Here is a 12,582-nt window from a genome sequence, read left to right on the forward strand (position 1 = left end):
TTTTCATGTTTTGTCAGCCTCCTCTTTATCAAGAGGATTGATTTCCCAATTTGGGTCATAATCCAATATGTTTTATTTATTACTTAATGATTTAAATCATTCCAATATGGCCACTAGAATCCATGCTCAATCTTTTTGTTGCTATTTTTTGAGCATTTCCTTACTTAGTGACATAGCAAAATGGTCTGAGTTTGTCTTGGGCATTTTGTGCTACAACCCTAAAATCAGTCATTCTTCAAGGGACCCTATCTCCTAGTAGTATTGGTCAGTGTTCTTCATAGAAGCAGAACCAACAGGGCACAGAAGTATGAAAAGATTTACATTAAGGAATCGGTTCTTCTGATTACGAGGTAAGCAAATCCAAAATCTGCAGAGCTGACATGTCAAACATCCAAGGCTGGATGCTACTGTTTCTTAAATTATTAGAGATTGGAATATGTCTTTTTTAGTGTGTGTGGTGCTGGGGATAGAACCCAAGGACCTACACATGCTAGCAAGTTCTCTGCTACTGAGACATCCCTGAAACCCTGAATGCTGCTATTTAAGCAGGAAGCCCTAATTTCCCAGTTCAAAGGTCACGAGCAATGCAGTTCTCTGTTATTTAAGATGAGGTTACTTGTACTGGGGAGGACAATCTGCTTTACTCAGTCTACTTATTCTAATGTTAATCTCATTCATAAACATCTGCACAGACAAGCCCAGAATAATATTTGACCAAGTCTCTAGGCAACCTGTGGCTCAGTCAATCTGACACATGAAATTCACCATCACACCAATATTGGGTAATATTATTAGGAGTCAAGGTCTGAACATTAGACATGCTTGCTGCTACCAAAGTGTCATGGCTTCCAGGCCCCATTAGGTCACAGAGCAAAGTATTACCTATATCTGCATATACATATTTATATGTCAGCCATTTAAATACCCATTTCCATATATTGTTATATGTAACCACCTCTATTTGTATGAAGCTAAATGTAAATTCATGCTGATGTGTTCATCTCCAAACCACTACCATAAAGATCCTTCTAGCTTCTTGCCTTGCTTATCCTCAATCTCACACAAAACTATCTGCCATTGTTTACTTAATTTTCTGTTTCACAATATGTGTTGTGATGGTTAATTTTACCTGTCAAGTTGAAGGAAACATAGGTTGCACAGGTAGTTAGTGAAACATTACTCTGGGTGTGTCTGTGAGTGTGTGAGCAAGCTTCATCCAATTAGAGGATGGATTGAACAGAGGAAAAAGTGTGCATCAGAGGACATTCCCTTTGTCTGACAGCTTTTGACTGGGGCATTGCTTTTTCCTATCTTTGGACTCAAACTAAAACATTGGTTCCCCAGAGCCTCCAACTTGCTGAGTCTACATCTTAGGACCTGTCAGCCTTGAACACCACCTCAGCCATTTTTTCAAAAATCATAAACCTCTCTCCTCTCTCTCTTTCCTTCTCTAGTATAGATTATAGATGGAGAGTATAGACAAATGCATGCATATGTACATATGTGTATACATACTCCATTCTTCTGAAGAACACTGATTAACTCACATGTGCAGAGTGTTCATATCCTCACGAGATCAGCGTTATCAATGAGAACAAGGTGTTTACATGGAGTTACTTTGCTTATAGTGTTACAGATACACTCATTTCCAAAGGTCCTTAGTTCAACCTTCTCTCTCTCTTCCCCTTTAGTGAGATTATTTCAGACAATCCTCGTCACTTTGCACATTCCATTGTGAGAGGTCTTGAATTTCTAGATAATTTGTAAAATTTTCATACAGCAAGGTTTATGTATGCTATAAAATTCTGTGGATTTTGGGCAAAACATGGTTGTCATGATTTCACTACTATAGTGCCATATGTAAGAGCTACACCAGCATAAAAGTACTCTGTGTTTCACCTATTCATCTTGCAAAGACTTTTTGCCTTTTCATATCAATTTATTGATATTTGCAAAGTAGCTTGCTGAGATTTAAGTTGGGAATGTATTGAGTCTGTATCTCAATTTAGAAAGATCACTTTCCAATCCATGAATGTGGAATGTCTCCCCATTTATTTAAATATTTGCTTTCTTTCATCTGTATTTTGTAGTTTTCCAGCTATATATTTTCTCTACATATTTTGTCAGATTTATGGCTAAGTACTTAATCTTTTTGCACAAGTGTCAATAGTATTTAATTGATTAATTTCAAATTTCAGTACTTCTTTGTTGACACATAAGAAAGTATTTACTTTGTATAGTAACCTTATGTCCTGCAACTTTGTTGTCTTTGCTTATTAGTTCCAGGAATATCTTCAGAGATTCTTTGGATTTTTTTTTTCTCCTGTGCTGCTAGGGATCCAACCCTGGGCCTTGGGCGTGGCGGACAAACTCTCTACCATTGAGCTATGTCCCCAGATCTATTCTTTGGGTTTCTGCATGTTCATCTGAGAACAAAATCATTTTATTTCTTCAGTTCTAATTTTCACTGCTTTATCTCATCTCATTGCTCTCATTAGACTTGCAGTGCAATGTGAGTGATGGTGGATAGAGAGAACATTTTTGCTTTGTTCTCAATCTTAGCGGAAAGGGTCCAGTCTCTTACCATGAAACACAAAGTCAGTTCTAGCACTTTTAATGATGTTGTTTGCTGGGTGCTGGTGGCTCATACATGTAATCCTAGCTACTTACAAGATCAAAAGCAATTGGAAGTCAGCCTGGGCAGAAAAGTTTGTGAGACTCCATCTCACCAGAAAAAAAGCCTGTCCCAGGTATAGTAAGAAGTATAAAATACGAGAATCATGGACCAGACCAGCCTGGGCACAAAGCAAGACCCTATCTCCAAAATAACCAAAATAAAAAGGGCTGGCGGTATGGTTCAAGCAGTAGAGTTCTTGCCTTGCAAGCATGAAGCCCCCAGCTCAAATCAGTATTGCCCCCTACAAAAGATGTTGTTAATCACATTAATAAGTTCTTGCTATTCCTTGTTTATTAAAAAGTTTATTTGTTTATTTATTTATTTTAACCTTAACAGGTATTGTACTGTGTCACACATACTTTTTCTGCATTGATATGATCATATGGGGTTTTGTGGGGTTTTTTTGTATTTTCAGGTAGTGGATTATATTTTTTTTTAGCCTTGCATATTTAGAATAAATTCTTAGACATGTTGCATAGTTCTTTATGTACTTCCTAGGTTTTAGTTGGGTACTATTTTGTTGAGACTTTTGTGATATAAAAGGAATGGGTCTGTAGTTTTTATTTCTCAAAATGTCATTATCTAGTTTTGGTATTGGAACAATACTGACCTGCATGGAACGAGTCAGAAAGTGCTCTCTCTGCTTCTATTTCCTTATACTTGTGGAGAATTAAATTTTAGATATTGGCAGAACTGACTATTGAAAATATCTGGGCCTGGTGTTCTCACTTTAGAAGGCTACATATTATTGATTTAATTCCCTTAATTCATATATGAATAGTCTAATTATTTTTCCCTGTGTGAAACTTGTTGGTTTGTGTTTTCTAAGGATTTGGTACATTTCATCAAGCTTGTCAAACTTAACATAGAGTCACTGGTAGTTTTTTAAATTATACTTTAAATGTTTATGTACTTTACGATTTTAATAATACATATGTATTTAAATCCATACATGCACATATATGCCAGACTTTGCTTTAAAACTTCATTTAATATGTTGCCATACACAAGCTGATTGTTCTTGTGAGTTGTTTTCCTTTCCATTGTATCTCATGGAGACATGGTAGCACGTGTGGTAGGTGGGCTCAGCTCAATCACCCTATACCTACTCTTGGGGAAATCTGGACAGAAAAAGAGGAGGTACCATTGTAACAAGGTACCCATGCCGCTGGGGGGAATGATTAGAGGTAAGCACAGAAGGATACTGGTAGAGTTGGATACAAAAGTATCCAAGAAAAATGTCTCCAGTGGTGAGAGCCAGAATTTTAGGAATACAAGTGTTACTTGTAGGGGAAATAGGAAAGCACAAATTGACTGATCAGCTTACCATATCCTGAGGTTTCCTTACTTATTTATAGATGTCCAACCAAGCTAGTTCACTCTTGAGAGAGGAATGGGATCAACTCGGTTTCTTTGAGTCTCTGAAAGTCCGGGGAGTGAGTAGGAGAGAATTTCCATTCTACTTGTGCCTTTGCACTTTAAAAAATAAGTGTCTGACTTTGCAGTTGGCTCTTTGGATCCCTAACTTTAGGAATAGCTCCAAGTTTTCCCGTTATGAAGATTATGTGATGTAGATCTATGCGCACACACCTTTCTGCTTTTGCAATTTTTCCTCAGAATACATTTGTAGAAGTATCATTTCATCTCTGAAGTATACACACTTAATTGTTTTTGATAACTGTTGTCAGGCAAGTTTCTTGGTCATGAGGCAATCTCAACTAGAAATAAAAAAATCATCTTCTCTTCTCAACTGACTTCTGCTCTAAATGGCCAGGAATATGTTTGTCCAGCTGGGCATTTAGGGTAAACACTGGAATAGAAGAATGAGTGGTCTCAGGGACCAAGGCAAAGGGATTGGGCCTCTAGTTACTGATTTGGATGCTTAGAACACTCAGCTGTTCGTATCTGTGAATTCAACTAACATTGGCTGGAAGATATTTTCCCCAAAATCTCATTTGTACTGAACATGTGCAGATTTTTCTCTTGTCATTATTCCCTAAACATTTACCTTGTCTTAGGTATTATAAGTAACCTAGACATGATTTAAAGTATATGGGGAGATATGCAAAAGTTTTATGCAAGGAATTAGAGCAACAGTGATCAGGTATCTGAAAAGGTCCTGGAACCAATATGACAAGGATATGTAGAGACAACTGTACATGATAATGGTGACAGAAGCCTCCCACTCTACTGACAAAATTTGGTTGATATGTGATCAGGAGGCTACAACGGTGTTTGTTGACTCTCTCTAAAGACAGAGAGTAAAGCACATTGGGATTTGGATTTTTTTCCAAAATAAAAAGTCATTTGTCCCTTGAAAAATTTGAGAAACTTCAGTGTCATGCATTATTTTATAAATCTGCTTTATTGAGCAATTACGAGAGAGCAAAGAAAAGAGAATACATCATATGTATACAGATTCTGTACATCACAGGACTATTCACTTGTTCACATTAGAAATTTCAAAGGAGATGCCAATGGGGTGTTCTTATGCCAATGGAAATTAAAGGGGAGATGCCTGCTCATGAGTAGGACCAAATCCAGGCAAGGATTTCTAGAATGAAGGGAGCAGAGATCATTTTCTTGTCATGCTCAGCCTCAGAAGTAAAACCATGGAGGCAAGAGCAGGGTAACTTAGCAACACAGTGAGGCACCAGATGTGACTGAATCATGATGTGAAACCAGAGGTGACATTCTACAGGTAAGCAGATTGAGTGGAGCAGGCACAGACAGAGGAGCAATGAGGACATGTAGCATCTTCAGCTCCGCAGAGACAGGAGGCCAGGGGATGACGAGCACCTGTGCAGAGGGTTCTGCAGCTAGAGGGGGTCAAAGATTGGGGGACCAAGAGCCGGAGGCAGGATCTCATTGCCTGTAGCTCTTTCTGCTGGAGGAGGTGGTGGTGTATTTGATGGTGGAGGTGCTGCCCCCAGAGGAGCTGAGGCTGCCCCCGATGCCTCTGCCACTGCCAGAACTGAAGCCAAGGCTGTGACCGCCTCCAAGGCCGTGACCGCCTCCAATGCTGTGGCCACTGCTGTAGGAGTAGCCGCTGCCCCCGCCCAAGCTGCTGGCACCACCGGCACTTCCATAGCCGCCGGAGACGGTGGACTGCACCACGGCTGTGGGGAAGAGACAAGAACAGAATGGACACAGTGAGCTCACCATGCCCACTTGAGTCAGGTCACAAGGGCTGGGCAGGTACATCAGTAGCTCATTTACTTACAGATGTTGACTGGTCCAACGCCTTCTCCGTTCAGCCTAGGAGTGAGAACACAGGAGTGAGAACTAGGGAAACATCACCTGGACTCACCTGGACTGCTGTCCAATAAGGGAATGGCTCATCAAGAACCACCTTACAAAGATTTTCCCAACAGTATTCTTTATGGCCATAGCCCGAGTATGTGCTCTTGGCTCAGCACCTGACATCTTAGAGATGTCCTCAGAGGTTAGAGGAGGTGTGTGAGTTACTCACCTGCACTCCTCGCCTTCCAGAAGCTTCCTGTAGGTGGCAATCTCCACATCCAGGGCCAGCTTGACATTCATGAGCTCCTGGTACTCCTTCAGCAGCCGGGCCATGTCCTGCTTGGCCTTCTGCAGGGCGTCCTCCAGTCCTTCCAGCTTGCTCCTGGCGTCCTTGAGCGCCATCTCCCCTCGCTGCTCGGCATCGGCAATGGAGGCCTGCAGGCTGGCGCACTGGGAGGAGGGAGAAACGAAATGGACTTGTAGTGAAGTGCTCAGGAAGGGGTTAGTACTGGCTCTTCATTTCAAGTAAAGAAGAGTCCTGGAGCCTGGAAATGACACCAAAGAGCTCCAAACCTTCCTGTCTGATGTACCTGCTTCTTGACATGGTCGATCTCAGATCTCAGTCTCTGGATCATGCGGTTGATCTCAGCAATCTCCTGCTTGGTGATGCGCAGGTCATCCCCATGTCTGCCTGCTGTGACCTGCAGCTCCTCATACTGTAGATTAGTTAAAAAGAGAGAAAAATCTATGTGTGTTTTCTCAAACAAATGGGAATTTGTATTTATTTCCCTTTACTTTATAAGGTTTTTATAATAACCTTAACCTAAAGGTTTCTCCTAGGAAAAGTTGATGTTACATGACTGTTGCTAGATTAACACAGTCACAGATCATCCTAGTTAGAACAGACTTAGTCTCCAAAGGACTGACAATGCCCTGTACTGTGTTCTGAGAACCAGCATTCAGGGTGAAAGTTAAAGCAAAGATGTCTAGGTCTGTATCTTTGACAACTTTCCTCCTGCATCTGATTTCTTTGCTTCCTAGATGGGGTCACAACTTCTGTAAAAGTCAACTCTAATAGTTTAGGGCACATTTGTGTAAGAGTACCCCAACTCTCAGTAGATTCCACCTTGGCTCCCCACCCACCATTGAAGTCAAACCATTCTGGTATTTAGGGAATGGGGCTTCCTCAGCAGCTGCCACCTCAGTGCTCACCTTGGTCTGGTACCAGGACTCAGCCTCAGCCCGGCTCCTCTGAGCAATCTCCTCATATTGTGCCTTGACCTCAGCGATGATGCTGTCCAGGTCCAGGTTACGGTTGTTGTCCATGGACAGGATGACAGAAGTGTCTGAGATGTGAGTTTGCATCTGAGACAGTTCCTAAAGAACACAAGGTCTTAATGTCACCTTTGCCTGTGATGTTTCCAGAGGTTCCCAATACCCATCTCTTCCCCCTTTCCAGAGCCCCATCAGGGTGAGAGGCAGGGATGCTTACTGCATCATAGAAGGCTCTCAGGAAGTTGATCTCATCTACAAGGCTGTCGGCCTTGGCTTGCAGCTCAACCTTATTCATGTAGGCACCATCCACGTCCTGGAAAAAGTCAACAACATGGAGTCAGCTGAGCCCTCCTGCCCCGCCCTCCATCTTTTGTCTCCCCGGCAGCCCTCCTCTCAAATGAGCCAGAGGTGCAGAGCCATGGCTCTTCTTCAGCAGAGAGCCTGCGCTCCTGACTCAATCAGCTCACCTTCTTCAGGGTCACAAATTCATTTTCTGCTGCTGTGCGCTTGTTGATTTCATTTTCATATCTATAGAAAGGAGGGTCACATTTGAGAGGGGGTGAGGTGAGGACAAGGAAGGCAGCCTGTGATCCTACACTTTCCATGAATGGAATATGTCCCAATTCATCCTCTCTGACACAGAGTCAAAAGATCAATTATGTGATGTCTAACTTTTCATTTTTTTGCTCTCCCCTGTCCAGCCATACCCTCCCTTTCTTTTATTAGATGTGCTCTTAGCCTTTATTTTGATCATCAGTACCATAGACTTATTTTGCTAAGGAATCTTGCCTACATGTACACCTGGTTACACATTCTTGTTCAAGCTTGTCCTTTGGGGAACTAAATCAATTTTGTTCCTTTAACTCACTTTTTCTTATAGTCCTCCACCATGTCTTGCATGCCTCTGAGCTCTGAGTCCAGGCGGCCTCTCTCCCCAGTGATGGAGTCCAGCTGCCTCCTGAGGTTGCTGATGTACTGCTCAAACAGAGGCTCCAGGTTCTGCCTCACCGTCTTGGTGCCCTGCTCCTGAAGCAGGGTCCATTTGGTGTCCAGGACTTTGTTCTGCTGCTCCAGGAACCGCACCTGTAGAGAGCAGAGTGTGAGAATGAGACAGGTGATTTCATGTGTCTATGACCAATTCACTGTTGTGCCTTGGCATGCTGTCCCTTAATCCATTCCCTGTGCAGTCCTCCCACAAGGGAAGGTTCAGAGTGAAATCCCCAGTCTCTCTCTTCAGGGCAAGTGGGACCCTCAGACAGGACACAGCCAGCATCAAGAACAGCCGAATGGAGCACTACCCAGTCCTCTGCAGCTGCAAAGGCTCTCAGGCTGTCACCTGGTGAGCACACCTGCCCTCCTGTACAATCCACCGTTACACAAGGCACTGAGCTCAGCACTGTCCAACCATAGTTAGGAGCCCTGATGCAGCAGCTTCAAGGTGGGAAGGAATCAGACTTCCTCCAGGCTGCCAATCTAACTAAGAAAGAGGGTCACAAAACCAGAACACAGAAACAACTGCAAACAACCAGAAACTGTAAAGTGATCTGCACAAAGCCTAGAAAATCTTCCTCTTCCCTCCTCTCTTTGGTCTTTATTCTTAACTCCCAGGGTGTCTTACCAAAGCTCACGACTCACCTTGTCAATGAAGGAGGCGAACTTGTTGTTGAGGGTTTTGATCTGCTCCCGCTCCTCTGTCCTCACCCGCTGGATGGTGGGGTCGATTTGCAGGTTCAGAGGAGTCAGGAGGTTCTGGTTGATGGTGACTTCTTGGATACCTCCAGGGGGGCACACGGGGAAGCCAGCGCCCCCATAGCCACCACCAAAGCCAGCTCCTCCACCAAGCCCAAAGCTACCACCAGCTCCACCTCCAAAACCAAATCCGCTGCTGGCTCCACCTCCAAAGCCATAGCCACCTCCAATTCTGCTGCCATATCCGCCACCGATGCCACAGCTGCCTGCTCCCATGGAGATCCTCGTGGAGCCCCCCACGCCATAGAGGCTCCTGCTGCCAAAGCCAGCTCCTGCGCCCACTGCCCCGAAGCCGCCACTGCCCCTGGAGCGGCACACGGACACACTGCTGAAGCCAGAGCGGTTCAGCCCAGGGACTCTGGCTGAGCTGGCACTGTAGCCACGGCGGCTGGTGCTTTGGGTCCTGATGGTGGATTTGCTAGACATGGTTCCTGGAGATGCGAAGTCTGAGGATGGCGGGAGTGACTGCAGGGCAGAGCTGAGGAGCAGATGAGTGAGATGGGCTGCGGGTGGCAGCTTATATATGGTGCAAATGGGCTGGGCTGAGGCCTGGAAGGTGAGCTTGCAGAGTGGGAAGGGCTGGGCTTTACAAATAATGAGATCACCCCTGGATTATTAGAAAAGTTATGAAATATTGAGATTGCAGTTTTGACTTCCTTTAGTCAGGGAAAATGCTCCTGTGTCCAGTTTTGACTTGATCTTCTGTGCAGTAAGTCTCTTCTTAATTCACTGTAGCTAGGAGTTAGTCATTGTCCCAAACAAAGGTGCTGCATGTTCTGCTGGTGTTTCAGAATGTGCTGAGTGCTGTCCTCTCCCAGTCTGGTCTTTATTCCCAGGGGAGATACTAGAAATCCAATGTCACCCTATGCTAACAAAAAGTTTTCTTTCAATGGGCATGAATATTAAATATGACTTATTTCCTTTATGTAACATTTCAAATAGGCAGAGAAGTAGAAGAACCACAAAATTGGCCTTTAAATCCCTGTCAGCCAGCTTTAACAATTAGCATCTATTTCTTCCATATTTCCACCCTATTTACTTACCAAACTGAAATTATTTGACAGCATATCCCAGAAATCATATTATTTTTAGTAGATATTTCAACATTATGTCTAAAGATTGGTGATTTAAAAACATACCCAAGTAATTTTTATATCTTAAAATGTATATATTAATGATATCAATGTTTAATTTTATTTAATTTTCCTATATTCTTATTAGTGCTAGTTATTTTTTTTAATATTTTGGTTGTCTAAGCAGGCAAATAGCATTCATGTTTTATTTGTCATATCTTTTTTTTTCTTATTTTGGCGGAACTGGGGTATGAACTCAGGGCCTCATGCTTGCAAGGTGGGTGCTCTACCACTTGAACCACTCCACCAGCCTCAGCTATACATCTTAAACAATATGCTCTCCTAGTAATTTACTTTTTTAAGGAAACCAGGTTAATTGTGTTGTGTAGCACGTAGCCTTTGTGTTTTTCTTCTTGCACCCTCATGGTGTTTCATTTTCCATGCTGTTATGTCCTGTGTACTTCCCGCTAAGTGATACTTAAAAGCTGAAGCTGTTTGAACATTTCAGAAGTTGATGTAATGGAAGCCTATTTAAATATTTATGCAGTTACTTACATATTTATTCATGTATTTACAAGTTGAGTATGTAATACATTTAAGAAACAAAATAAATGCTAAGATCATTCTCCAGTCACCCAAATTCTGTAGCAAACAGTATTAATAATTTTTGTGTGTCCTTTCAGTCACTTTACTTGAGTATATTTTTGTGCTTTGCCTGGAGATGTGTATATTTATGTGTGTATGTGAGTTGGACTGATATATTTATTTGCATACATCTATAAATATTTTAATGTATCGTACATGTATATAACATACATTGTCTTTTTCCAGTTATGCTTGTGTGTATCCACTTTCCCATTTCTGTAATTTCCCTCTATTCTCTTTTAACATTCTATGATCCCTTTTTCCTAACTATGTGCATTTGTCTGTCATTCCCATATTCCCATTAGTGGTATACAACCGTGTCCTTCCTCTTTGTGTCACTTTCAATTGGTCTTCATTTCTGTTGTGCCTTTACTTTTTATTCTGTCCTTTTCTGAGCTATATAAGTTAATGTTTTATCTTTCATGGTCTCACTATATTGTTTCTTCATTTTCTTATTTTGTAGTTGAGCTAGCTATTAAATTTCTTACTAATATTTTACTGTGCCTTTTTCTGTTGAGTTTTTGTTTTTCTTAATGCCTTCTTGTTTGAATGCACAGATCTTTTTGTGGATCCTCAAATGGCTCCTTCCTGAGAAGTGCTCACCTTGAAATGGGCAAATATCTTCTGGACCTGCCATTTGCAAAAAAGCATTCAGGGCCATTTCCAGGCTGACAGGAATTCTCATTATGATGCATAGCTTGGTGAATAATTCTTTTATTCTTTAATTCGACCAACCCAACAAAGATTACTGCACAATAAGTCATGAATCACAGGCTCTCTGCTTTCTTTGCCTCACCATCAAAATGCTACCAATAGGAAACAATATGTCATCAACTTGACTGGGCCATGGGATGCCCAGATATTTCATTAAACATTATTCTGGGTATGCCTGTGAGGATATTTCTGGATGTGATTAAAATTTGAATTGGTTAGCTGAGTAGAGCAGGCTATTTGTCCTAATGTTGATAGATTCATTCAATCCGTTTAAGGCCTGCCTATAATAAAAGGTTAGGTGGTAATCCTCTTGTGTGGCTGCCTTTGAGCTGAGACATTGTTTTGTTTTGTTTTTTCCCTGCCTTCAGACTCAAACTAAAACATCAGTTTGCTCTTGTTGAGACTGCTGTGTTTTGGACTGCAGTTCTGGTTCTCAGGCTAGAATTGCTCTGGTTCTCAGAACAGTTGACTGTTCTGGTTCTCAGGCCTTGGGACTGGACATAGAAAAAGGTCATTGGCTCTCTTGGGACTCATCAGCCTCCAAAATTAGATCAGCAAATTCTTAATAATCTCTCTCTCTCTCTCTCCCTCTCTCTCTATATATATAATGTACATATATATATGTATATATATACATATATGTTTTATTAATATATAAACGTTTAATACAATAATCATATATGTGAGCAGGCTTAGGTTCATAGAAAAATTGTGTGTGTATCTCCCTTGTTTATCTCCTACTGTTACTGTTTCACTGGAAGACACTATTATAGAGTATAGTAATTTTAGAAAGATTAGTCACACCTCCATGCAAAACAACCTTATCAATGTGCATACAGTTGTTATATGAAAATCTTTCTCCTTTAGTCCCATATGTTCGTATCACTTTCCAAAGTAACTTAGGTCAGCCATTTTATACCCTTCTACACTTTAGTGTGGTTAATTTAGGCATTTATAATATACTTAGATCCTTTTGTCACATTGTACATTCCATCCTGAGTTATCTTGATTTCATAAATTAGAGTTCTTTTTAATTTCAAGAATTAAAGCTCACTCTGGAGCATAAAATGCTATAAGTTTTTATAAATCAAAATCCCAGATAATGATTTTTTGGATGTACACAAACTGTAGAGTTCAAAAGACATAGGACAGATAACTCATATCGAGAAACAAAGTCAGAAGGCTAACAATACCTGACCTACAGAC

The 12,582-nt window shown here is 41.5% G+C and overlaps 1 protein-coding gene across 1 annotated transcript; it reads right to left on the reverse strand.

Moving 5' to 3' along the window:
• Positions 1–5,023: 5,023 nt before the first annotated feature.
• LOC109684031 (keratin, type II cytoskeletal 6A-like) lies at positions 5,024–9,462 on the reverse strand. The gene is made up of 9 exons (XM_020160192.2): positions 8,831–9,462; positions 8,064–8,278; positions 7,663–7,723; positions 7,413–7,508; positions 7,133–7,297; positions 6,511–6,636; positions 6,150–6,370; positions 5,901–5,935; positions 5,024–5,796 (listed from the first exon to the last, which is right to left on the reverse strand). The coding sequence occupies exons 1-9, from the start codon at positions 9,368–9,370 to the stop codon at positions 5,543–5,545; spliced, it is 1,713 nt and encodes a 570-aa protein (XP_020015781.2). The 5' UTR covers positions 9,371–9,462; the 3' UTR covers positions 5,024–5,542.
• Between the last annotated feature and the right edge of the window lie 3,120 nt (positions 9,463–12,582).

Source organism: Castor canadensis, chromosome 8, assembly GCF_047511655.1.
Source record: "Castor canadensis chromosome 8, mCasCan1.hap1v2, whole genome shotgun sequence".
NCBI classification, from domain to species: Eukaryota; Metazoa; Chordata; class Mammalia; order Rodentia; family Castoridae; genus Castor; species Castor canadensis.